At 46.3% G+C, this 26579-nt stretch overlaps 1 protein-coding gene across 9 annotated transcripts in view; it reads right to left on the bottom strand.

The window, feature by feature from the left end:
- ATG16L1 (autophagy related 16 like 1) overlaps positions 1-26579 on the bottom strand; it is a 271176-nt gene that overhangs the window by 22328 nt on the left and 222269 nt on the right. For 8 of the 9 annotated variants that reach the window (XM_033958627.1, XM_033958625.1, XM_033958626.1 and 5 more), the window contains 2 exons: positions 25775-25924; positions 21465-21512 (listed from right to left, as the gene is read on the bottom strand). In XM_033958627.1, coding sequence (XP_033814518.1) covers positions 21465-21512; positions 25775-25924 — 198 coding nt within the window. Of the gene's footprint in view, positions 1-21464; positions 21513-25774; positions 25925-26579 lie in introns of those variants that run through there. The other variant, XM_033958632.1, reaches the window with a different exon arrangement.

Genomic DNA, 26579 nt, shown 5'->3' with positions numbered 1-26579 from the left:
TGGCTGTGGCAGAGCATTCCACAAAGTTGGAGCTACTACTGCGAAGTTTATTTTCCTAGTGTAGAAGAAATCTTTTATAGAAGGAATTGACAAGAGTTTCTGATCGGCTGACCTCAGTAAATGTATTGAACGTTGAGGAATGAGGAGCTTGTCTAGATATGAAGGCAGGTGAGAAAGTCTGATTTTAAAAGTGAGCAGAATGGTTTTATAAGTGATACGGTGTGTAATGGGAAGCCAGTGTGCTTCCTTCAAAAGAGGGGTAACATGGTCAAATTTACCAGTTTTATAGATGAGTTTTATTGCTGTGTTTTGAAATAACTGTAAGCATCGAATTTCTTTTTGAGGAAGTCCGTTATAAAGAGAGTTACAATAATCGAGGTGAGAGATGACTAGAGAATGAATTAGAATTTTGATTGCATCTGTCTCTAGAATCGAAGTTAAAGAACGGATAAGGCGGAATTTGAAGAAGCAAATTTTAGCAACCGAGCTGATGTGATCGTGGAAAGTGAGATCTTTATTGATAGTGACTCCTAGTAATTTTATTTTTGATTCTATTTTTATAGGAATGGATTTAATGGAAATTTTACCTGGTAGAGTCTCACTGTTGTTGATTGGGAGTAGGAGACCACAGGATTTGTCAATATTGAGGGAGAGCTTGTTTGTGTAAAGCCAGTCGTTGATTGTATCCAGTTTATTGTTAATAATGTTTATTTCTGAAATGTTTGAGGTGTTGATAGGGTGAAGGAGTTGTATGTCATCTGCATAAGCGAAGATCTTGAATCCAATAGACTGTGCTAGGGTAAGAAGGGGGGATAGAAAGATATTAAATAATAGAGGAGATAAAATGGAGCCTTGTGGGACACCATAGGTTTGTGAAATGGAAGTGGAAGTTTCATTCTTTACATGAACTTTAAAACAGCGTTCATTAAAGTATGAAACAAACCATGAAAGAGCCTGGCCTGTGACGCCGCAATCTTTAAGTCAATTGAGGAGGAGAGGATGGTCAATGGTGTCGAAGGCAGCAGATAGGTCAAGAGAGACAAGGAGAACAGATTTTTGATGATCATGATAGTAATCAAAAATCTGTTCTCCTTGTCTCTCTTGAAGGGACTAGCAGAGACAGCAGGAAAGATTGAGTAACAACGACTTTCACTGCCTATTTTTAACAAATCCTGCCCGGGATCTAAAAGTTAAGTCCCTGTTTTAAGAACTATAAGTTTAAGAACTATAAGTGTTTTTTTATTAACAGGGCATGAGGGAAGCATGAGCCAGTGAGGTTAATTCCCTTTCTAGTATGATTGTAAAACACATACAACACACGGGGATCTGAGGCTCAACCCCTTTGATAGTAACTAAAAAGAATTTAAGTTCAGGAGCTATTCATAGTGGATTTACACCTCTGGATATCTTGAACCCCACTATTTACCCTTCTCCATTGAGAATATTGACCATTTAAACCTACTCTCTCATTTTCTGTCTTTTGACCAGTTCTTAATCCATTAAAGGACATTATCTCCTATCCCATGACTTTCCAATTTCCTCAGAAGTCTTTTCATGAGGTACTTTGTCAAATGCCTTTAAAAAATCCAAATACACTATCAATCAGTTCACCTTTATCCACATATTTATTCACCTCTTTAAAGAAATGCAGTAGATTGGCGAGGCAAGATTTCCCTTGATTAAATCCATGTTGGCTTTCTCTCATTAATCCATGCTTAAGTAGACATTCTGTCATTTTGTTCTTTACAATAGTCTCCTCATTATAATAGTCCAGCCGAATGGCCCAAGTTCCAGCCTGACTGACCACTTTCTCTAGGTGGCCAACCAATGTCATTGAATCGGACAATAGTTGCAGTGAGCTCCCCAGCTGAAGAGACTGGTATCTGTTGTTACAATTACCCAGGAAACTATGCATAGGGGTATGCCCTTGGTTAGCACTGAGGGCATGAATTAGGGTCAAAAGAGCCTGAAGACTCCATCTCTGCCAATTCTGAGGCAAAACGAGGTGATTTGAAGCTTCTGGAGAACTTTGAAAAAAAAATTAAAATCTGGAATTCCAAGATGGCCACCGCAGCAGTGTTTTGGCACCATAAAAATGCAAAAACAAAACCAATAAAACTAGCGATTTTACAGGTGGTGGAACATCAGGGAACAAACAGAAACCTTCAAAAACAACATTTGCAGACCTTCCCCCCATACACCATTTTCCTGATAGGTTGCAGCAGCCTTACTCACTGTGACCTGTGCTGGCAATGTGCCGCAGCCTGCCTCACCTCCAAAGGAGAAGAAATCACTGCCTTAAACAGAACGTCCTTCCAGCGCTGAAATCTCCGGGTTGCCAGTCTGACCGGTGTTTGACTATGCCTCCAACCTCCACAGTCATGCAAAAGAGGGGTGAGGCGAAATACAGCCGGCACCCTGCAAGACCCCACTGAGCCCCCTATAGATGCCTAACAGTCTGTGCTCAAACCCCTGCAAGTAGTAGGTAATCAATGCTACTGGGGGATGGCCACGAGTTCCAAAAAAGACTTCTCCGGAATGGTACCACAAGTGATTGGCCTGTCAGCTGCAGATCTCAGTCAACGAAAGCAATGAAAACAACAATATTAGCAATTCACATTCCTAGATTGTTGCGGAATAGTAGCTGGAAAGCAATGACAACAACCGCCCGCATTCTAAGCAACAAAAATAAGGATCTGCAAGCCCTGATGTTAGACGCAGACTTGGATATTGTTGCTATCACTGAGATATGGTTTGGTGAGTCCCATGGATGGGATACCAACATACCAGGCTATAATCTTTTTAGGAAGGACAGAGATGGTCGAAAAGGTGGAGGAATAGCTTTCTATGTAAAGACAGATATCCAAGTGACTGAAATACAGGGCACCTGGGGAAAGAAAGCAATGTTACTTACCGTAACAGTTGTTATCCAGGGACAGCAGGCAGCTATTCTCACTAATGGGTGACGTGATCCAACGGAGCCCCAATGCGGATGCCTCACAAGCAGTCTTGCTTGAAGAAACTCGAAGTTTCGAATCGCCCGCACCGCACATGCGCGAGCGCCTTCCCACCACTGTTCCCTCTAAGCTGAGCAGGAGTCCTCCACCCACAGTCTCACCAATAGAGGGTGCTGTTTTACTGTCACATTTTTCAATTGTGAGGGACAGGCAAGTTCTGCAGGACTCCAGGGAACATACCTGTCCTTAGCGACTGAAAATATTCCACCCCCTAGTGGTAGCAATGCAGCTGGAGGACACCTGCTCAGCTTAGAGGGAACACTGCCCCCAGCACAGGGCGCGTCTCCTCAGTTCAGATAGTTAGCAGAGAAGCCAACCCAGGGGAGATGGGTGGGACGTGAGAATAGCTGCCTGCTGTCCCTGGATAACAACTGTTACGAAGCAGTGGTTGGCTGGAATCACCCTGGGGTACTCGTAGAGACTCGAACCCCTGCATCGGGTGGATCGGCTCCAACGGAGGCACTCGCAAAGACTCTGCTCCTTGCATCGAGTGGATGGGTTCCAATGGAGGCACTTGCAAAGACTCTACTCCTTGCATCGAGTGCATCGGTTCCAATGGAGGCATGGGCAAAGAATCTGCTCCTTGCGATGCATGCATCGATGCCAGACCAGACACTCGCAGAGTCTCTGCTCCCTGTAGAGAGTGTGTGTACCATTGAGGCACTGGATGCGGCTCGACCTCGCGGGAGGCCTCCGCGTGCCCAGGCTGGATTTGCGAGAGAAGCTTAGGCCCCATGGTGGTGAAGAGCTCAATGAATTGCTTCTCCAGCAGGGTCTGGAATGAGGCCGGCAAGGATGGATCCGCAGTGTGTGAGTGCTTGGGCTTAGAAGCCTTGGGCAGTTTCAGCACTACCGGTGGAATGAGCTGCTGTGCTACCTGACCTGAAGAGACAGAGGAAGGCATCGCAGCGGGTGCTGGAGTCTGAGCCGGCACAAACGAAGCAGGCTTGATGAGACTCGGAGCCGCAGAGGTGGGAGGCTGGAGAGCTGCAGATGATGTCAAAGGCGAAGGTCCCTTCGATGAAGACTGCTCTGTCGAGGACTCCATGAACAGTGATTCCCACAAGACGCAACGACGCTTGAAAGCACGTGCGGTGAGTGTGGAGCAAGGCCGGCACTATTTCGGAAGATGTTCAGGCCTGAGACACCGAACACAGCGTCGATGAGGGTCCGTTAGCGAAATCGCGCGCTGGCACTTGGCACACTTTTTAAAACCGGTGATAGGACGGGACATAGGCCGGAAAAGCTCCGCCGCAAGATCGAAGCCGCGGGGCTGCAGCCATAAGGCCTGCCAGGTCGAACGGATGGATGAAATTTTTTTTTAAAAATAAGAAAGCACGACGAAAATCAACGATTTCGAGAAAAGTAACCCAAAACCGCGGACTTTAAGAAGGTGCAAGTGAACTAACTTTACGCAGAGAGTCGAAGATGGACTTCTCAGCTCCGCGGAAAAGTAAGAACCGAGGAGACGCACCCTTTGCTGGGCGGGAAGGCACTCGCGCATGCGCGGTGCGGGCGACTCGAAACTTAAGAGTTTCTTCAAGCAAGACTGCTTGTGAGGCATCCGCATCGGGGCACCGTTGGATCACGTCACCCATTAGTAAGAATACCTGCCTGCTTATCCTGGGATAAAGAAGCATTATGAATTGTTTTGAAAAGAGAAGATGGAACTTCTATCCACTTGGGTGTTGTCTACAGACCTTCAACTCAATTGCAGCAATTGACAAAGATCTGATTACGGACATACAAAAGTTGGGAAAGAAAGGGGAGGTGCTGTTGCTGGGTGATTTCAACCTGAAGGATGTGGACTGGAAAGTTCCATCTGCAGAATCGGAAAGAAATAGAATGGTCGTGGATGTCTTTCCAGGGGCTCTGCTCAGACAAATGGCAATGGAACCCACGAGGGAAAAAGGGATACTGGATCTAATGCTCACAAATGGTGAAAGTGCCACTAATGTCCAAGTGGGGGCCCATCTGGGAAGTAGCGATCATATGGTTTGGTTCTATATATAAAACCCAATGTGGAGGATGGCTTCACAAAACTCAAAAGTCCTGGATTTCAAACATGCAGACTTTAGCAGCATGGGGGAGTACCTGAAGAACATAAGAATTGCCGCTGCTGGGTCAGACCAGTGGTCCATTGCGCCCAGCAGTCTGCTCACGTTGCAGCCCCAGGTCAAAGCCCAGTACCCTAACCGAGACCAGCTCTATCTGCGTTCGGTCTGGTTCAGCAGGAACATGTCCAACCTTGTCTTGAATCCCCTATAACAGATTCCGGAAGAGCATTCCAGTTCTCTACCACTCTCTGGGTGAAGAACTTCTTCCTTACGTTTGTACAGAATCTATCCCCTTTTAACTTTCTCATTCTCTCTACCTTGGAGAGGGTGAACATCCTGTCTTTATCACCTAAGTGAACAACCTGTCTTTATCTATTAAGTCTATTCCCTTCATTATCTTGAATGTTTCGATCATGTCCCCTCTCAGTCTCCTCTTTTCAAGGGAGAATAGGCCCAGCTTCTCTAATCTCTCACTGTACGGCAACTCCTCCAACCCCTTAACCATTTTAGTCGCTCTTCTCTGGACCCTTTCGAGTAGTATCATGTCCTTCTTCATGTATGGCGACCAGTGCTGGATGCAATATTCCAGGTGAGGGCATACCATGGCCTGGTACAGCGGCATGATAACCTCCTCCGATCTGTTCGTGATCCCCTTCTTAATCATTCCAAGCATTCCGTTTGCTCTTTTTGCTGCCGCCGCACATTACACGGATGCCTTCATCGATTTGTCAACCAGTACTCCCAAGTCTCTTTCCCTCCAAGTACCGCCCTGGACATCTTGTATTTGTGTATGGGATTTTTGATACTGACATGCATTACCTTACACTTATCCACGTTGAACCTCATTTGCCATATTGCTGCCCATTTGTCGAACGTGGTTATGTCGTGTTGCAGATCTTCACAATCCCCCTGCGTCTTCACTACTTTGAATAACTTCATATCGTCTGCAAATTAATCACCTCACTCGTCGTACTCATTTCCAGATCGTTTATGAATCATTTATGATTGGATGGGAAATCATTAGGGAAGTGGAAAAACAGTGGTCCAAGTTGAAAGGTGCAATAAAAAGAGCTACTGACCTTTATGTGGTGGTAAAAATAAAGGTAAAAGAATTGGCGTTTGTGAAATATTAAAAAAAAACTCTAGAAGAGGAGTACAGAACATAAGAACATAAGAATTGCCGCTGCTGGGTCAGACCAGTGGTCCATCGTGCCCAGCAGTCCGCTCATGCGGCGGCCCCCAGGTCAAAGACCTGTGCCCTAACCGAGACCAGCCCTACCTGCATTCGTTCTGGTTCAGCAAGAACTTGTCCAACCTTATCTTGAATCCCTGGAGCTTGTTTTCCCTTATAACAGACTCCGGGAGAGCATTCCACCACTCTCTGGGTGAAGAAGAAAGGAATATTGAATGAAACTGAAAGAAGTCAAGAGAGATACGTCTGGCGAAAGCGCAATTGGAAGAGCAAATGGCTATAAATATAAAAAAGGGAGACAAAATTTTTTCCAGGTATGTTAGTGAAAGGAGGAAAACAAAAAATGGAATTACGAGACTGAAAGAAGGTACGAACCGCTATGTGAAGAGTGATGAGGAAAAAGCAAATGTGCTAAAAAATACATGGAGAACCACGATTAGTCAGCAAAGTTACACCTGAGAATGGAATGGATACTGCACCATTCACAGAAGAAAAGTGTTTATGAACAACTTGAAAAATTGAAGGTGGTCAAAACTATGGAATCGGACAGGATCCATCCCAGGATATTGAGGAAGCTCTGAGAGGTTCTGGTGGGTCTTCTTGAAGATTTGTTCAATAGATCTTTAGAGATGGGAGAGGTTCCGCTTGACTGACGCAGAGTGGATGTGGTCCCTCGTCACAAAAGTGGTTGCAGAGATGAAGTGGAAAATTACAGACCAGTAAGCCTCACTTTGCTGGGGCCAATCCTGTTCAATATGTATGTAAGTGACATTGCTGAAGGGTTAGAAGGAAAAGTGTGCCTTTTTGCAGATGATACCAAGATTTGTAACAGAGTAGACACCGAAGAGGGAGTGGAGAATATGAAAAAGGATCTGCAAAAGTTAGAGGAATGGTCTAATGCCTGGCAACTAAAATTCAATGCTAAGAAATGCAGAGTAATGCATTTGGGGATTAATAATAGGAAGGAACCGTATATGCTGGGAGGAGAGAAGCTGATATGCACGGACGGGGAGAGGGACCTTGGGGTGATAGTGTCCGAAGATCTAAAGGCAAAAAAACAGTGTGACAAGGCAGTGGCTGCTGCCAGAAGGATTCTGGGCTGTATAAAGAGAGGCGTAGTCAGTAGAAGGAAGAAGGTGTTGATGCCCCTGTACAGGTCATTGGTGAGGCCCCACTTGGAGTATTGTGTTCAGTTTTGGAGACCGTATCTGGCGAAAGACGTAAGAAGACTTGAGGCGGTCCAGAGGAGGGCGACGAAAATGATAGGAGGCTTGTGCCAGAAGACGTATGAGGAGAGGTTGGAAGCCCTGAATATGTATACCCTAGAGGAAAGGAGAGACAGGGGAGATATGATTCAGACGTTCAAATACTTAAAGGGTATTAACGTAGAACAAAATATTTTCCAGAGAAAGGAAAATGGTAAAACCAGAGGACATAATTTGAGGTTGAAGGGTGGTAAATTCAGGGGCAATGTTAGGAAATTCTACTTTACGGAGAGGGTGGTGGATGCCTGGAATGCGCTCCCGAGAGAGGTAGTGGAGAGTAAAACTGTGACTGAGTTCAAAGAAGCGTGGGATGAACACAGAAGATTTAGAATCAGAAAATAATATTAAATATTGAACTAGGCCAGTTACTGGGCAGACTTGCACGGTCTGTGTCTGTGTATGGCCGTTTGGTGGAGGAAGGGCAGGGGAGGGCTTCAATGGCTGGGAGGGTGTAGATGGGCTGGAGTAAGTCTTAACAGAGATTTCGGCAGTTGGAACCCAAGCATAGTACCGGGTAAAGCTTTGGATTCTTGCCCAGAAATAGCTAAGAAGAAAAAAAAAAAAAAACAACTTTAAATTGAATCAGGTTGGGCAGACTGGATGGACCATTCGGGTCTTTATCTGCCGTTATCTACTATGTTACTATGTATGTTACTTTGGTTATTAGAAAATTAATGGAAACATTGCTAAAGGGTAGTGAAATTCATAGAATATAATGGATTACAAGATTACAAGATCCGAGGCAACGTGGCTTTACTAAAGGTAAATCATGCCAAACAAATCTGATTGGATTAAAGACGTGCGCTAGATGTAATTTACTTAGATTTCAGAAAAGCCTTTGACACAGTTCCTCATAGGAGGCTCTTAAACTCCTTGGGCTGAAGTTAGGGCCCAAAGTTGTGAACTGGATTAGAAGCTGGTTGATGGACAGACACCAGAGGGTGGTGGTTAATGGAATTCACTCGGAGGAGGGAAAGGTGACTAGTGGAGTGCCTCAGGGATCGGTGCTGGGACTGATTCTTATAACATTGCTGAAGGGTTAGAAGGTAAGGAAAAATTAGGTTCTTACCTGCTAATTTTCTTTCTGTTAGCCTGTAGACCAGTATAGTTATTGTGTACAGATGGTTATATACCTCAATATGACCAGCAGGTGGAGACAGACAAAAACTTGTAATATATTAGCTGAGGCTCCCTCTACCAATCCAGTCTGCCAAATAGCCAAGCAGAACCTAGGAAAATACTAACTGAGAACAGTAAAAACACTGAACAGGAGGTTAAAAACAACAAACACATGGTAACAACTGTTGGAACATGTATAGAACTAAAATCCTGCAGTGAAAATGTTCCCACAGCTCACCAGCTAAGCCAGCTGAGCCATAGCTGCCGTTCTTATATCTCCCCAGCCCTAAAAAAATACTAGAGCCTGCAGAAAAATCTAAATCTGCATGCGAGCAAAACCCGCAAGCACCGCATAAAGACAGAAAGGGTGGGGAACTATACTGGTCTACAGGCTAAAAGAAAGATAATGAGCAGGTAAGAACCTAATTTCTCCTTCTGTGTCGCCTGCTAGACCATTATAGTTATTCTGTACAGATAGGACGTACTAAAGCAGTACCCATCAAGGGTGGGACCCCTAAAGGGCCAACACAAGAATATGCTCATTGAATACCGCATCCCGAACACGTGTGAACATCCACACGGGAGTGTCTGACAATGGAATTCAGAGAAAACAAAACTGCAGTCCTGCAAATATCCACCAGAGGCACAAGACAAGACTCAGCTCAAGAAGCTGCTTGACCCTGAGTGGAATGAGCCTTGAGAAATTCAGAAATAGGATTTTTTTGAAGAAGAGAAGCGGAAGCAATAGTCTCCATGATCCAGGGCGCTATGGTAGCCTTGGAAGCGCCATCCCCCTGACGAGGATCCACCAGAAGGACAAAGAGATGATCTGACTTCTGATCTCCTGGGTCCTTTGAACATAAGCATGAAGGACCTGACTGACATCCATTCAGACTGTTTCTGCTAAGAAAATCCCTCCCGACTAACCAACACTGGGAGGACCACTGCCTGATTGACATAAAAAGGCAAAACTACCTTGGGCAGAAAAGAAGGAACAGGCTGCAAGACAACCCGGTCCCTAGAGAACTCGAGAAAGGGAGACCTACAAGAGAAAGCCTGCAGCTCAGAAACACGTCTAGCAGATGAAATTGCCACCAGGAAGACCGCTTTAAGAGTAAGATCCTTCAAAGAGCAGTCACCCAAAGGTTCAAAGGATGGACGCACCAGAACAGACAGGACCAAATTAAGATCCTAATATGGAACAGAGGGCCGCACGGGAAGCTTTAGTAATTTGGCTGCCCGCAAAAAGCGAATCACAGCAGGAATGGCAGTCAATCGCTGACCTTTCAACAACCCATGAAAAAGCAGATAAGGCCACAAGCTGAACCCCAGAGAGAATCCCAAGCCAGGCCCCTGTCCAGGCCACCCTGCAAGAACAAGATGTTTGGCAGGGAAGTGCAAAGAGAGACCATTCTTCGTGCAGCACATCACTCCTCAAATATACGCCAAACCTGAACAGAAGCCCGAGACATGGAAAATCTCCGAGACCCCAAGAGGGTTGAGATCACTTTATCTGAATACCCCTTCTTACCTAGGCGGTCCCTTTCAAGAGCCAAGCCTAAAGGGACCCAGATCGAACATTGGAATGGGGCCCCGAGACAGAAGGTTGATCAAAAGAGGCAGATGATCCACCACCAGATGCCTCACCAGGACAGTGTATCACGGGCGCCTGGGCCAATTCAGAGCCACCAGAATCAACAGGCCTGGATGTCGGACAATGTGGAGAAGAACTCTACCCACTAACACCCACAGAGGGAACACATCTAACAGACCCTCCATTGGCCATGGGTGAACTAGAGCATCTAGTCCCTCAGCCTGACTGTGTCTGCGATGACTGAAGAAGTGGTATGTTGTGGCGTTGACACTCGTGGCCATCGGGTCCATGAGGAGCTGACCCCAAGACTGCACTATTAGCTGAAAGGCTGCGAGACTTAGACACCACTCTCCGGGAACTAGGGTGTGACGACTCAAAAAGTCCACCTGCACATTATTCACGCCTGCTATATGGGAGGCCGAGATGTCCTGAAGATGAGACTCTGCCCAGCCTTGACTGACTTGCCCATTAGAAAGGACAGGAAGGCTAACAGCGCTAGAGGGATGGCTATTGTCTCTATAACATTGATTGACCAGGATGCTTCCTCCGTGGACCAGGTGCCCTGAGCTGAGTGACCTAGACACTGTGCTCCCCAATTGAGACTGGCATCTGTGAGCAGCACCAGCCATTGTAGATGGTCCAGACTCGCCCCTTGCACTAGATGAGAGGTCTGGAGCCACCAACGAAGACTGCAGCGAACCAAGCCCCGCAGAAGGACAGGAAGATCCAGACTGTGCCTCTGAGGTGACCTCCTCTGGAGAAAGCATACTGAAGAGGACACATATGGGCAGGAGCCCACCTCACTACGTCTAAGGAAGCCGCCATCGACCCCAAGACTTGGAGAAAATGCTGTGCCTGAGGACACCGGGCTGCCAAAAACAGGCGAACCTGAGTTTGTAATGTGCTTACCCGGGCCTCTGGGAGAAAGACCTTCCCCAAGGAGGTGTCAAACAGAACTCCAAGATACTCCAAGCGCTGAGAGGGGCCTACCGGCTTTTAGAAAGGTTGAAAACCCATCCCAGTGACTGCAGAAACTCCACCACCTGAGCCGTGACCCGGGTGCTCTCCTGCAACGACTTTGCTCAAATCAACCAGTCGTCCAGGTAGGGATGAACCAGAATGCCCTCTTTGTGCAACGCCACCACGACGACCAACATAATCTTGGTGAACGTCTGCAAAGCCGCGGCCAGACCAAAGGGAATTGCACAGAGCTGATAGTGCTGCCCCAAGATTGCAAAGCACAGGAAGCGAGGATGAAAGGCCTGAATTGGAATAAGCAAATAGGCCTCCGTCAGAATTAGAAAAGTCAGATACTCCTCTGGCTGAACCACCAGAATCACAGATCGCATAGTTCCCATTCAGAAGGACGGAACTTGGAGAGCCCTGTTGACCCCTTTCAAATCTAAGATGGGTCGAAAAGCCCCTTCTTTCTGTGGCCCCACAAAGTAAATCAAGTCCCTGACTGCGCACTACTCATGAGGTGGTACTGGGACTACTGCTTTGAAATCTAGCAATCCTTGAAGAGTCTGGCAAAAAGCTTGCTTCTCCTATGCTGCCTGACAGGGAGAAGTGAGAAAATGATCTGGCAATGTTATGGCGAACTCCAGAGCGTAACTGTTCCGAATCACCTCCAGTACCCACTGATCGGACGTGATCTCTACCCACTATAGATTAAAATCACGCAGCCGGACGTCTACCGGAATTAGAGCAGGTGCCAGGGGGAGAGTGTGGCGCAGTGGTTAAAGCTACAGCCTTAGCACCCTGGGGTTGTGGGTTCAAACCCACGCTGCTCCTTATGATCCTGGGCAAGTCACTTAAAAACCCCACTGCCACAGGTACATTAGATAGATTGAGAGCCCACCAGGACAGACAGGGAAAAATGCTTGAGTACCTGAATAATCTCATGTAAACCGTTCTGAGCTCTCCTGGGAGAATGGTATAGAGAATTGAATGAACGAATGAATAAATAAATAAATAAGGCAGGACGGGCTGCAGGGGAACAGGCGGGGTACAACCAGCACCTCTGCAGGCCCCTCAAAAGGACTGCATGCGCTGTAAATACTGGCCTCTGGAAAGCCCAGGGGTGTGAAAAGAAGAGGCCCCTTGTCTAGGGCGGAGACAGCAGAAATCAAGCCCATGCCTACATGCCCACGAGCAGCACCACCCCGTGCCAGCAGCCTAGCTCTACCTTCAGGCAAACGAGGCACTTTAGAAACTGTTACGGTCTGAACCAACTTGTCCAGATCCTGCCCAAACAAGAAAGACCCCCTAAAGGGGAATTTCATGAGCGTAGCTTTGGATGCCATATCCGCCGACCATGCTTAAAGCCACAAGGTACAGCGTGCTGCCCGTCCAAAAGCCATAGACTTGGTAGAAGCACGCAAGTAATCATACAAGGCATCTGAGAGATAAGAAACACCCATTTCAATTCTGGCAATACTATGTCCCAATTATCAGACTCACTGGTCAAGGACACGCACAGCCCAGCGAAAACATGCACAAGCAACTAGTCCGCCACACATCGCCACCTGGACTGCCAGAGCTGTCACATCAAAACTCTGTTTGAGGAGAGACTCACTTATGTTCCTCAGGGTCCCTCAAGGCAAAACTCCCCTCCACAGGCAGGGTATGCCGATTCGAGATGGCCGAGACCACCACATCCACCACCGGTGACTTCAGAGAGTCCTGATCCCTTTCCGGGATGGGGTATAAGAGGGCCATTGAACGTGTAAAGCAAAAGGGCACCTCCGGCACCTTCCACTGTGCAAACATAATATCCCGAATATCCTGATGCATAGGGAAAGAGCGTGAAACAGGGCAAAGCCCCTAAAGCAAGGGGTACACCACACGCGGGGGTTCTGACTCGGTGTCCTCAGACCAGAACAGCAGGAGACCGGCAAAGGCATCTCACAGAGCTCATCCCGCCAAAAAATGCGCCCCATGTACGCGTCAGCGCTAGCAGACACAGCGCAAACTGCCGCTAGCTGGAAAACCGTATCCCCCAGAGGATCCTGAAGAGCTCCCCAAAGGGTCCAAGTCCTGAGAACCAAAAGACTACTCCTGCTAAACCAGCAGCATCGCCCGAGACCCACGGGCGGTGGGACATGAGAGGAGCAAAGGGAAACAACACTGTCACTGAATGGGGCCAAACCGTACAGGATGTCGGGGGCAAACCCCCCCCCCCAAGACCCCCGGAGCAGGACTTCCAGTCACAGACAAAAGCCAAACAAGAAAATATGGGTAAAAAAAACACCCACAGCAGGGGACCCAGCAAACAACCTGCCGCCTGCGTCACCAAATATGGGCAAGGTTATCTGAGGCTAAACAAAAATGTAGGTGCTTCCCATCAAATGGAGCTGAACTGCCAAAAAAAAAGAAGCTCCATAGACCTGCAGCGGCTAAGATGGCTAAACTGCTCCAGCCGCTAAAGCAGGCAAGCTGGCATCAGCTGTAAAGAGAGTCCCCAGCTGCGTTGCAGAAAGGGAATCCTTTTTGCCTGACCATGGGTGGCATGGAAAGCCCGGGCTTCCCTGCGAACAATTGCCGGCCGTGAGGCACTCGCGAAGGGGATCCCTGGTCGCCGGCACCCAATGCCGAAGAGGAATCCCTTTCGCAGCAGCCTGTCTTGCTCGAACAGGCTGGATTACAATGAGCGACCTAGCTAGAATAAAAGTGCCGGTTAACAGAAAAAAACCAGTAAAATACAGTACTTTTAAAGGGAAAGAACCCTTTAGACCGGCACAGCCTCAGGATTTTTTTTTTCTCAGAACAAACTTCACGGCTCTCAAAGCTAGAAGCCTGACCAATCAGGGGGGCCAGGCTGCTGGCTGAGGCACCTCTACAAAAATGGGGGGAGGTGGAGGAAGGGGGGGGTGTACCAGCACGTGACCTGCCAGGTTTGACACCTCCGAGGTCAGATGGATCCCCAAACAGGACCCATCCAAGCTCCATTCTACACTAAAAGGGGAGCCAGGAGTCCTAAAACAAATTCCAACAGCCCTATCAGAGGGAGGCAGATTTTTCCTACCTCTACCTGCTGGAGACTGAGATAGACTGGATTGCTAGAGGGAGCCTCAGCTAATATACTACAACAAGTTTTTGTCTCAGTCACCACCTGCTAGTCATAGTGAGGTATATGTCCATCTATACAGAATAACTATACTGGTCTAACAGGCAACACAGAAGGTTAGCCTTTTTGCGGATGATACCAAGATTTGTAATAGAGTGGACATCCCGGAGGGAATGGAAAACATGAAAAAGGATCTGAAAAAGTTAGAAGAATTGTCTAATGTCTGGCAATTAAAATTCAATGCAAAATGCAGAGAAAATAAGAGGAAAAATTGGGGTGGGGTAGAAATCCAATGGAACCGTATGTGCTGGGAGGTGATAGGCTGATAAGCACTGATAGAGAGGGACCTTGGGGTGATTGTGTCTGAGGATCTAAAGGTATCTAAACAGTGTGATAAGGCAGTGGCTATAGCCAGAAGGATGCTAGGCTGTACAGAAAGAGGAATAACCAGCAGAAGAAGGGAGGTGTTGATGCCCCTGTATAGGTCATAGGTGAGGCCACAAGGAATATTGTGTTCAGTTTTTGAGGTCGTATCTGATGAAGGCTATAAAAAGACTTGAAGTGGTTCAGAGGAAGGCACCAAAAATGGTAAGGGGTTTGAACCAAAAGAAGTATGAGAAGAGACTAGAAGACTTAAATATGAATACTCTGGAGGAGAGGAGGGACAGGGGAGATATGATACAGGCGTTTAAATACTTGAAAGGTATTTATATAGAACCAAATCTTTTCCAGAGAAGAGAGAATGGTAAAACTAAAGGGCATAATTTGAGGTGGCGGGGAGGAAAACTCAGGAGGAATGTTAGGAAATTCTTTTTCACGGAGAGGTGGTAGATGCTGCCTGGAATGCCCTCCCGAGGGAAGTGGTGGCAAGGAAAACGGTGATGGAATTCCAAAAAGCGTGGGATAAACAGAGGATCTTTAATTAGAAAATGAAGAATGTAAATTAAAGAGTTATGGCCGGTACTGGACAGACTTGCACTGTCTGTGTCCCATATGTGATGATTTAGTGTAGGGCATCGATGGGAACTCCACTAACTTGGAACATGAGGATGTTACTGGCCAGACTTTATGGTAGATATCCTGCAAACAGGATGGTTGGATAGGCTGGAGTGAGCTTGGATGGCAACTTCAGCCTTTGGAATCTAGGATAATACCAGGTGGAATTTACAGTATATGACCCAGAAATATCAAAGAAGAGACTGGTTAATTTAATCATGTATTTTTTAATGAGTATAACTAATGGGCAGATTGGATGGACTGTTCAGGTCTTTATCTGCCGTCATTTACTATGTTGCTTTTCCTCCACGCAGGCAGAGCTGGACCCTCGACTAGGGAAACTCAGAAATACTTAAAGTTCAGAAGGAAAAAACTGTGCAGAAGGAAAAAACTGTAGGGGCAGCAGAGCTCTCTGTGAAGTAGGAGGGATTCAAAATCCAAAGTGGATTCCTTCTGCAAGGCTCATGAGCACTGGGATATAACCCATTCGTCCAGAATGACACACCAATTACACTAGAAATATATATATACTAGTGTTTAAGCCCATTACATTAACGGGTGCTAGAGTACATGTCTGTCCGTCTGGTTTTTTTAAAATTTGCCTCTCTCTCCTTGGATGCTGTCTGTCTGTCTGTCATTCTTTCTGTCTTTCTCTCCCTGGCCCTCTGTCTATCTTTATTTCTAACTCTATCCTCTTCCCTCAATCCTGCATATGCCCTTTTTTCTTTCTCCTCCCCACTTCCTTCCAAAGTCTGCTCCCCCTGTCCCTCAGACTTCCATTCAGCGGCTGTCCCTCCTCTCCCCCACACTTCCATTCAGTGTCTGTCTCCCTCTCTCTACCCCTTCTAACTACTGTTCACCCTCTGTCTTGCCCCTTCCATTCACTGCCCTCTCTTCTCTTTCCATCCAGTGTCCGCCCTTTCTCTCTCTGTTCCATATGGCATCTCCTCCTTCCTTTCCCCCTTCCTTTTCCCTTGGTCTGGCATACATTTCTCCTTCCCTCCATGCCCTGCCATCTCTTCTTCCCTCCAAGCCATTCTCTCCCCCTCTGATCCCTTTCCTCCTTGAACTTCATCGGACAGCAGCAGCATTCACAATTCATTGCTGTTGCCGGCTTCAGGTCTTCCTCTCTGTTGGGTCGGGTCTTCATGAAAACAGAAAGTAGGCAGGACCCGCCAGAAATGAAGGCCTGAAGCCGGCAACAGCAGCGAATTGTAAACACTGCTGCTGCCCAAAGAAGCCAGGCCTTGAAGCACCAGAGGCAGACCGCTTCTCTCCCCTCCCAGCCCAACCCCCGCTGACTCATTTATGGCCGGCTCCCTTACCCTTTCCGATCCCCGCCTGCATCGCAAGACACCCTCCTTCGCCACCACCGACATGCCTAAATGCGCCAGAAGCGAGAAGACGTCGGAAGCAGTTTCACCCTGAGCGCAGCGGTGGCCACCACGGCCGGCAATCGGGGTGGCGAGGACGTGGCTCAGGAGACTGTGAAAGTGTTGGTGGGCGGCGGCGCTCCATGAAGCCCTCCTCCTGGCAGCCACAGCCAGCACCAATCGGGGCGGCGAGGATGCAGGCAGGGAGAGAGCTTGCCTGCGCTTCCTCCAGCGGTTGGTGAGAGAAGGCAGGAGGGGAGTGGCTAGAGTGATCCCTGCCGCCGCGTTCTAAAATGGAACACGGCCACGGATCAGAAATCACAGTGGCAGGGATCACGCAGTTTTAAAAGCGCATGCACTGCACCGGAGGAGCAACGCGTTCGGCGGCCTGCCCCGCCCCCAGCAGCCACTTCGGCCCCTGGCCTGCTTTTCCAGCCCTCTTAAGGGCTTTGCAGACCGGGTCTTTTTCCCTGTTCCAGCACAGTGAAGGGGAAGGGAGATCGAGTCGTCCCCCTTCACTGCACCGGAGGAGCAACGCGTTCGGTGGCCTGCCCCGCCCCCAGCAGCCACTTCGGCCCCTGGCCTGCTTTTCCAGCCCTCTTAAGGGCTTTGCAGACCGGGTCTTTTTCCCTGTTCCAGCACAGTGAAGGGCTCAAAGACCGACACATAACTCAGTGTCACTAACTCCCGAGGGCCACGTACTATATTCCTTGTCTCTCACTTGCGGCCTCCCTGATCTGATCATCTTCTCTCAAGTTCACAGATTTATTCTTTGTATCTACCCACGACTCCTACTTCATACCCGTTACAGATTTTTACCTTTAATTCCATCTTACGACCTATTCATAGTCATAGATTTACCTTCTCCACAATCTCTCCAGTTTACATGCCCTGAATTTATATTCATTCATAAGCCTCCCCTCTGCACTCTAGTTTACATACCCCGTGTTTGTATCCGCCCTTAGCCACCCATCTTACCCTTATTCTCCTCTCTCTTCCCTTCCCAGGCCTGCTACTTCCACCTAGCTGCCCCTCTCCAAGCCTCTCCCCTAGCCCTCCTCTTCCCCCAACACCCCTCAATCTCCCCCTTGCGAACCCAGCTTTGGCCTCCCCTTCACACTAGCCTCTCAGTTTGCCCCCCCTCTGAATCTTCCTCCCCCCTCCCGACCAGACCAACATGACCAGCATCACTCATAATCTCCCCGCCTTTCTCCTCCTCTATCTGCTTAGCACAAGAGGCTGGATTACAAATGTTCTAGCATTTGAACCTATTTCAAACGACACCACTTGGACTAGAATCCCCGGTCCAGACAAATTCCTCCGCCCTCATCGACTTATACACGATTGCACAGAAGCAGGTCCTTTCCCAATTCCTGTGATCAACACCACCCGCCACCCTCCCAGACCAACTCCTAAAAGAAAACGATCTCTAAAATATCTGCAATATACGATACCCTCCTGCCCCCCACAACAATCCATTCTTCCTTGTGCCTACTTGAACATCCGCTCAGCTAGAAATAAGGCCCAGCTCATCAAAGACTGGCTGGATGAAACTCGCTTAGACATTGTCCTCCTAACTGAAACATGGCTCATTTCCGACCAGGACCCCATCATAGGCGACATTCTCCCCCCACACTACAAAATTATCACTCTCTCAAGAAACTCAAAAAGAGGAGGTGGCCTCGCTATCATTCTCCATAATCACCTTCACTTCCATGTCCTAGACTCTAAATCAACCAAGGACCTGGAAATCCTCACCTGCAAAATTTCCAAAACAGACTGTATAGATAACCTAATCATCACGCTATTCTATATACCCCCTAATAAATGGAATCAAGCAAAAGACGATTTCTACGAGCACCTTCTTGCGAACTCGTCAGCAGGCACCTACAATCTCTTAGCAGGAGACATCAACCTACACCTAGAACAGAAAGAGAACTCAAATGTCGCAGACCTTCTCTCCTTCCTCACGTCACTAGGCTTCTCCAATCCCCCCCAAACCACAACCCATAACAAAGGTCACCACCTCGACCTCATCTCCAATACCAACACCACTCCCAACATAAGTCTCTTAGACCAAACCTGGTCAAATACCCCCTGGTCTGACCATCTCCTGTGCAATTTTGAACTAGCCTGGCACAAAAAACAACCTAACAAAAAGCCTAACCCCATCCATACAAAGCAATTCATCTGGACAAGAGAACATCTTAATCCAGCAGACTTCTGGTCACACTACACTCCCATCTCCAACTCCGACGTAGACCCCAACTTCCACCTAAATTGGGAAAAATTTAGTAAAACAGCACCCTCTATTGGTGAGACTGTGGGTGGAGGACTCCTGCTCAGCTTAGAGGGAACAGTGGTCCTGGACCTCCTTTGAAAATCCTGACTGGAATCTATTCCTCGAACTTTACTCTAAATACGCCAATTCCAACTGCCTATTAGACACTTGTCCTCCCACCATCATGAAATGCGCCCCCCCATCATTCAAAGCAGAACTCTTCAATTGGGTATCCCTATGCCTGTCCACTGGACACTTCCCGTCCGAACTTGGCCACATCCTCATTTCCCCTATCCCTAAACAACCCAAGGAGCCAATCTCTTCCATCACCAATTACAGACCCATCGCCAACATACCACTCTTCCAAAAACTCATGGAAGGTCTTGTCAACAACAACCTTACGAATTACCTCGACAAGTTCAATATTCTTCATGACTCCCAGTCCGGTTTCCGCCCAAACCACAGCACCGAAACCGTCCTAGCTGCTCTGACAAATTACCTCCTCCATCTGTTCTCGCTGGGTAAAAGCGCCCTGATACTTCAATTCGATCTGAGCAGCGCCTTCGACCTGGTCGACCACGACATTATGCTCAACTGCCTTGACTCCATCGGCATCTCCGGACAGGTAATAGATTGGTTCACAGGCTTCCTAACCAACCGTACCTACCAAGTCCACAGTAATGGAGCCTTCTCCCACCACTGGCGTAACCCTTGTGAAGTCCCACAAGGCTCTCCCCTATCCCCCTCCCTATTCAATATTTACTTGACCCCTCTGGCACGAAGCCTAGCAAACTCAAACCTAAAATCGTTCATATATGCAGATGACATCACCATCGTTGTTCCCATTACCTCACTCACTCTAGAAAAGGAAAAACTCATCGCATCTATCCTCACCAAGTTAGAACTGTGGACCTCAAAACTCAAATTAAAGTTGAACTCTGAAAAAACCAAAATCTTCCTAGCGAGTCCCAACCATAAATTAACAAACACTTCCCTCAGACTGAATGGGCTAGATTACCCTATCCTACCCACCATAAAAATCCTTGGAGTCATCCTGGACCGCACCCTAACCTTCGATGACCATACCAGTGCCCAGGTGAAAAAATGTTTCTATACCCTCTGGAAACTGCGCACCATCAAACGTTACTTCGACCACCAAGCCTTTCGTCTACTCGTTCAATCCCTGGTATTAAGCATATTAAACTACTGCAACATTATTTACCTGGGATCCTATAAAAATACCATCAAACGTCTTAGAACAGTCCAAAATGCGGACATCCGCCTCATCTATGATCTCAAAAAATACGACCATGTTAGCCCCTACTACGCCAAACTCCATTGGCTTCCAGTAGAGGCAAGGATCATCTTTAAGTTCGTCTGCCTCTGTTTCAAAACTCTAACAGGATCTTCCCCAATCTACTTGTCTGAGCACCTTGAAATAGCAGGCCCCTCTCGCACACGAAACGCCCACCTATTCATCTTTCCCTCCCTAAAAGGCTGCCTCTACAAGAGATTCATTGATAGAACCCTAGCATTCCAAGCGGGCAAATGGAACAATTGCCTTACTGCCCTCATTTCCAACTCCCCGCCCTACCACCTGTTCAGGAAGTCACTAAAAACCTACCTCTTCGACAAATTCCGCTAACGCTGCCTTCCCCCCCTTCCCTGCACCCTCCTGACCTCGATATGCCTCCATGCCCTCTGACTACGCCCCCCTCCCAAGCCACTATGGCCTCTCTTACTCTATCTCTGTTTTATCTAATTGCCCTGCCTTATCATTGCCTCACATCTAACATCACTGTAAATGTATCACCGCTATAACATGTAACATCGCTGTATATGCATAGCCTCCTCTTCAGTATATGACTTTTTATTACTGCTATTTATGTAACATCTCTGTAAATGTAACAACACTATAATATGTATCATCGCTGTAAATGTACAGTCTCTTCTATTGTTAACCGCATTGAACTTCCATGGTATTGCGGTATACAAGAATAAAGTTATTATTATTAAGGTTTTATTATTATATATATATATAAATATATCACAGGTCATATATTAGTTATTATGTAGGGTTCTTTAATTCATATATGACAACTGTTAGAAACTAGTTTCAGTTAAGGTCATTTATATTCCGCTATAACCAGTAATTAGTTCATAGCGGATTATTTAACAAAAAGTTAGGCCAGTGAAATCTAGGATTTACATACTGTAATCAATTTACACAATAAAATATTACATGGACATTGTCCTAGAAGGGTATTTGGAAGTGGATGAACAACTTTACTTGTCTCCTTTGTTTTTAGACACACTTGCTAAGCAACAACTGTTTGCCTTTATTGCAAGAAAGCTATATTTCTATGCACTGGTTTGTGATAAACTCTAGGGCCCTTCTTGGAATTGTTTGTTTTATCTGGATTGTACTGCCTCTGCCTTTTATACCTCCCTGAGAATGAATCAAGTCCTTTGGGTTTACTGCTCAAAGTTTCATGACTTACCTGAAAATAACTCTGGTCCAGTCAGCTCCACACTTGAAGCCCTGGGAACTGAAATTAGACAAGACCTCAGACTCAATCATGACACAAAAAGCATTGTTACACTAATGCCTCATAACTAGGGCTTTTTTTGTAATTCTTAGACTCCACAGATAATTTAACTACAACTGAAAATGAACAAAAGAAAATTAAAACATGACTGATACCCTGAATACGCTTTGATAGTCAAAGAAAGTACTGACTAAGCATGCTAAATGCAAAATTGCAAAGCAAATCTAGAAGAAACAGTAATGTAAAGTCTAAGTCTGAGGGAAGGGAAGGGAAGCATAAGGTCCTAAGTACGAAATTGCAAAGATTCCATATGTATATTCCTGACTTAGCCAGAAAAATTGGAGAACAATATTTTAGGCCTAATTCTATCAACAGTGACTAACGTGGTAGATGCTTAGGGAAATGGCACCTACTGCACATTAGGCGTTGTTTGCAGACTTGTGCCTAGTGGTGCATAAATCGAGTTAGATGCCGGTAGGTGTTTACAACTTAGGCACTGGTAGATTAGGCCAGGGTTTTCTTGGCTTAAAATATCGGCGCTTAACTCAAGTCCACATCCAAACTCCACCCCTCACCATGCCTACTTTTCAGGTAAGTGCCTCTGTGTAAACACCTACATGGCACCTACAAATTCTTTTTTTCGTTGTTGTTTTTTTAATGATGCTTTCAATTATCAGCACCAATTAAAAAAAAAAATTAAGTTAGGCGCCTGTAGTGAAAGGTTCCAGGACCTGTAAGTCTAAGAACAGCATTGTACAGTTTCATGACTTGTCTCTCTCTTTTGACCATTGCACTAGCTGACTTAAGGCTTTAGCCAGCTCTACCTGAGTTCTTGTCAGTATTACCTGCTGAAACCGAGTAGTGTCTGCTGGTTGTTATGCAGAGAACAAATGTCCTCTCTGACCGTATTGAACCTTTACAGCAAGCAGATGACTTGTTTTTGGACATGTGCTATCCTGTGTGTGTTTGAAAGGTAAACATTGCATGCGAATGTTACTAGGATGCTCAAGCCAGAGGAAGGGGTGCTCCGCCCCAGGATCTTGCCCTGCCAGGTATGCCAGTGCTTAGATGTGGTACCAGCAGTTACTAGACATCTTAGTAAAGTATTAAAAAAGAGCAGAGCAGCTATGGAGTCCGTTTGTTCATGAAATTAGATTTTTTGCTTTTCCTGCGGTTAGGGGTTACATTACATTAGTGATTTTTATTCCACCATTACCTTGCGGTTCAAGGCGGATTGCAGAAGAGGATTTCTGAACATGTCCAGAGGTGCTACAGAGTAGAGCGGGTTGCTTCAGAGGATTGAAATGTTTCATATGGTGTTAGTTAGTCTTCATGGATTTCTTGAATAGCAGGGTTTCTATTTCTTTTCTGAATGTTTTGTAGTCTGGGGTCACGATTAGTAGATTGGAGAGTTGGTGGTCTAGTTTTGCTGCCTGTGTGGCTAGAGGGCCATCGTACAGTTTTTTCCGTTTGATGTCTCTGATTGGAGGGTATGTGAATGGTGTCTAGGTTGGTTGTGGTAGTTTGGATTAGGTAGTTGTTCAAGTAGGCTGGGCTGTCACCATTTATGGATTTAAATAATAGACAGTAGAATTTAAATAGTATTCTTGCTTGAATTGGGAGCAAGTGTGAGTCAAGGTATCCCTCGGTGATGTGGTCGTGTTTTCTTAGCGACTAGATTAGGCTCAGGGCTGTGTTTTGTACTGTTTGTAGTTGTTTTATCATTGTTGCGGGGATTGTCGATTTAAAAGATTTTTCAGCCGAAGTTTGGCTTACCAAATTGCCCTTTGGGATAATATCTTTCGTAAGTTGAATCTTACATTTTCGTAAGTTGAATCTTACATTAACTTTAGGAGATTATTAAAAAAACTCATCTCTTTATGAAGAATTCTTAGTATCTCAACTATTATATTTCCATTTTTTCTCCTTGATTTCTTTATATAGAATTGTCATTTCTCTGCATATGCGCAGTTCTGTTTCTTGTAAACTGCGCTGAGCTGTGAGGTTAAAGTGGTATATAAGGTTACTGTTATGTTATGAAGGAAGCCCCTCAGCATTGTTATGCTTGTAGCTTATCTGTGGAATGAACATGTGCACTACCCAGAATCTTCTCCCATGGAAGAAGCTCCCTGCCTGACCATAAAGAGCCACCTGGTTTGTGAGAGGTGGAGGATGGAGGCATAGGCACCCATGGTGAAGTATTTCTTTTCTCTGTAAATAAATATTATATTCATTCTTAGAAGAAGTCAGTGTGTGCTTTTCTAGTCTCTCTATAGAAATCAGTGGATTGTCAAACATGTTTTGCACTGGCCTGTTGTGATAGTACAGCTAAGCAAAACAACTCCTAACTCGGTAGACATCTCGATCTAGGCAATTACCAGAAGGACTATTTATAGAATCAGGGCCTTGGCCTCCACTGCCTATAATGCCACTTAATGGTGTAAGTAGTAATGTTTTAGAACACTGTTCTTCAACCTTTTCACACTTATGGACCGGCGGAAATAAAATAATTATTTTGTGGACCGGCAGTTGAAGAACACTGGGCTAAGTCATGCCCATCTCCACCCAATCTCCGCCCCCATAATAGTACTAATTGCAACACCATTTTTTCCATTCATTTTTAATATATACACACACAATATAATCGTATTAACAACACATAATGGTTAACCACAAAATTAATTTACACAAAGCACCCTATATGCTTTTCAACATTCATTCCTACCAGAAAACAGATAACCCCATGCAAATGCAGGACCAAAAACTAAAAGTACAGTGGAACCTTGGTTTACGAGCATAATTAGTTCCAGAAGCATGCTCGTAAATCAAAATACTTGTATATCAAAGCGAGTTTCCCCATAGGAAATAATGGAAACTTGCTTTAATACATTCCTACCCCCCCTTCCCCCGAGGCCAGAGGCGCTGCTCCCCACCCCCGCTTGCAAAGGCCCCCCACCCACGAACCGGCACCCCCCACCCGAACTTACACCCCCCCGGTCTGGCACCGGCACGCAGCCCACAGGACGTGCCGGTGCTGCTAGAAGATCTTCCTGCCTCTGCCGGGCCTTGAGCATGCATCTGCGCATGCTCAAGGCCTTCTAATTCTCCCTCGAGAATCTCGGCGAGAGGGAGAATTAGAAGGCATTGATCATGCACAGATGCATGCTCAAGGCCCGGCAGAGGCAGGAAGATCTTCTAGTGGCACCGGCATGTCCTGTGGGTTGCATGCTGGTGCCAGACCGGGGGGGAGGGAGGGGGGTAAGTTCAAGTTGTTCGGGCGGGGGGCCTTTGCGAGCGGGGGGAGGGGGGAGCTCGCAAATCGAGTCAACACTCGGCTTGCGAGACAAGTTTTGTGAGAATGTTTTGCTCATCTTGCAAAACACTCGCAAACCGGGTTACTCGCAAACCGAGGTTTGACTGTACTAATATTTACAAACAAATCCTAAGATGCAAGACTCTGCATGCAGTACAACCCCCAGAGAAATAGAAACAAATGCATTTCTTCCTCAACAGACAGCAGATATAAACCAATCACTAAATTAAAAAATCAAATCATTCCCCCTACCATTGTTTCCCTCCCTCCATGATGTGCCTTGCCTTTTGGCTTGCCCCCCGGTGTTATCTTCGGGCCAGTCCACGGTGCGATCAACGTGGCGTCTTCGGGCCGGCTCCCTGAGTGCTGCATTGCGATGTCAGAGAGAAGGCTTCCGGTTCTGGTGCAGGACGCGCATAGGAGCCTTTTCCCTCAGTTTTGTGCACTGCGGCACTCAGGGAGCCGGATGAAGATGCCGCGTTGATCGCACCGTGGACTGGCGAATGAAGAACACAGTCTTCTACCCAATGGACGTGCCAGCCCTGTGGACCGGCATCGGTCCATGGACCGGCGGTTGAAGAACACTGTTTTAGAAAGCAGAACAAAAGTTTCTGACTCAGCAAAACAGATCTTGTGATTAATAGTGTAACCATGTATGATATTTTAGAACTGTAGTATACAAAGTCTAAAGATTCTCATCATACACAAAAGAAAACTGCACTGGGCAATACAAATTTTATCTGAACATGAAAAAGCATGGCCCCGAACATCTTTCCAATAATCCAGAATGATGTACTCACTTGTTGGAACCAACTTTTCAAAATGAATGTGTGTGTGCTGTGGTGGGGTGTTAAACTCAACAAAAGTGAATGCTCCCAGTCATGCTAAAGGAGTTTGCTCAATATTGGGTGTGCTCAATCATCCATACTGCTGGCACCTATGTACTCACTTGAATGTTTGTCTTACTGCAATGACTCGCAGGTCAATAATATGCAACAAGCCATCTCGAGAGCAGCTTAAGAGTTCTGTTCTTTCTGGATTCAGATCCAAGGCTGTGATCCGTCCTTGTAGCTCCAGTTCTCGCACTATACTCTCCGTCCTGGAACATGGTACAATTTTAGTTCGCTGACTGAATTTTGGCAATTTAACTATTAGAAAAAAAATCACAATTTATCTATAGTAAAAATATCAAAACATTCCGTTTTAGTGCTAAATTTAAATTATTAATGAAAGTGGGCAGTAACAAAACAACAACAAAAAAAAAACAACTTGAGCACATATACCGCATCCATTCTGCAACTTAATTCTGCAGAACCACCATAGCTTCATTATACTGCTTCAAAATACATTTTTAAAATTTTCTAATTAGTAATATACATGTACTGCCACATACACAGAACCTGCCAATTCTAAATTAAATCTGAACCTCTGACAAAATTTTAACTGAAGTTGAACATATTTAAAGAAACCCCTTAAATATTAAAATACAGCTCTTTCTCCGTATTCGCAGGGGTTAGAAGGAAAAATCGAGAATAAGTTTTTGGGCCGGCTCTGACTCACCCCCGCTTCCCTCCTGCATCCCCGGACCTTACCTGGTGGTCTAGCAGTGACGCAGGGCAAGAGCGATCTTCCTATGCTCCTGCCCCATGCAGAGCCGTCATCAAAATGGCTGCTGTGAGTTCTCGTTGTAGTCTTGAGGCTACAACAGGAAGTCACGGCAGCCATTTTGAGGACGGCTCTGCACGAGGCAGGAG

Source organism: Geotrypetes seraphini, chromosome 9, assembly GCF_902459505.1.
Source record: "Geotrypetes seraphini chromosome 9, aGeoSer1.1, whole genome shotgun sequence".
Lineage (NCBI taxonomy): Eukaryota > Metazoa > Chordata > Amphibia > Gymnophiona > Dermophiidae > Geotrypetes > Geotrypetes seraphini.
This window is presented reverse-complemented; position numbering and strand designations above follow the sequence as displayed.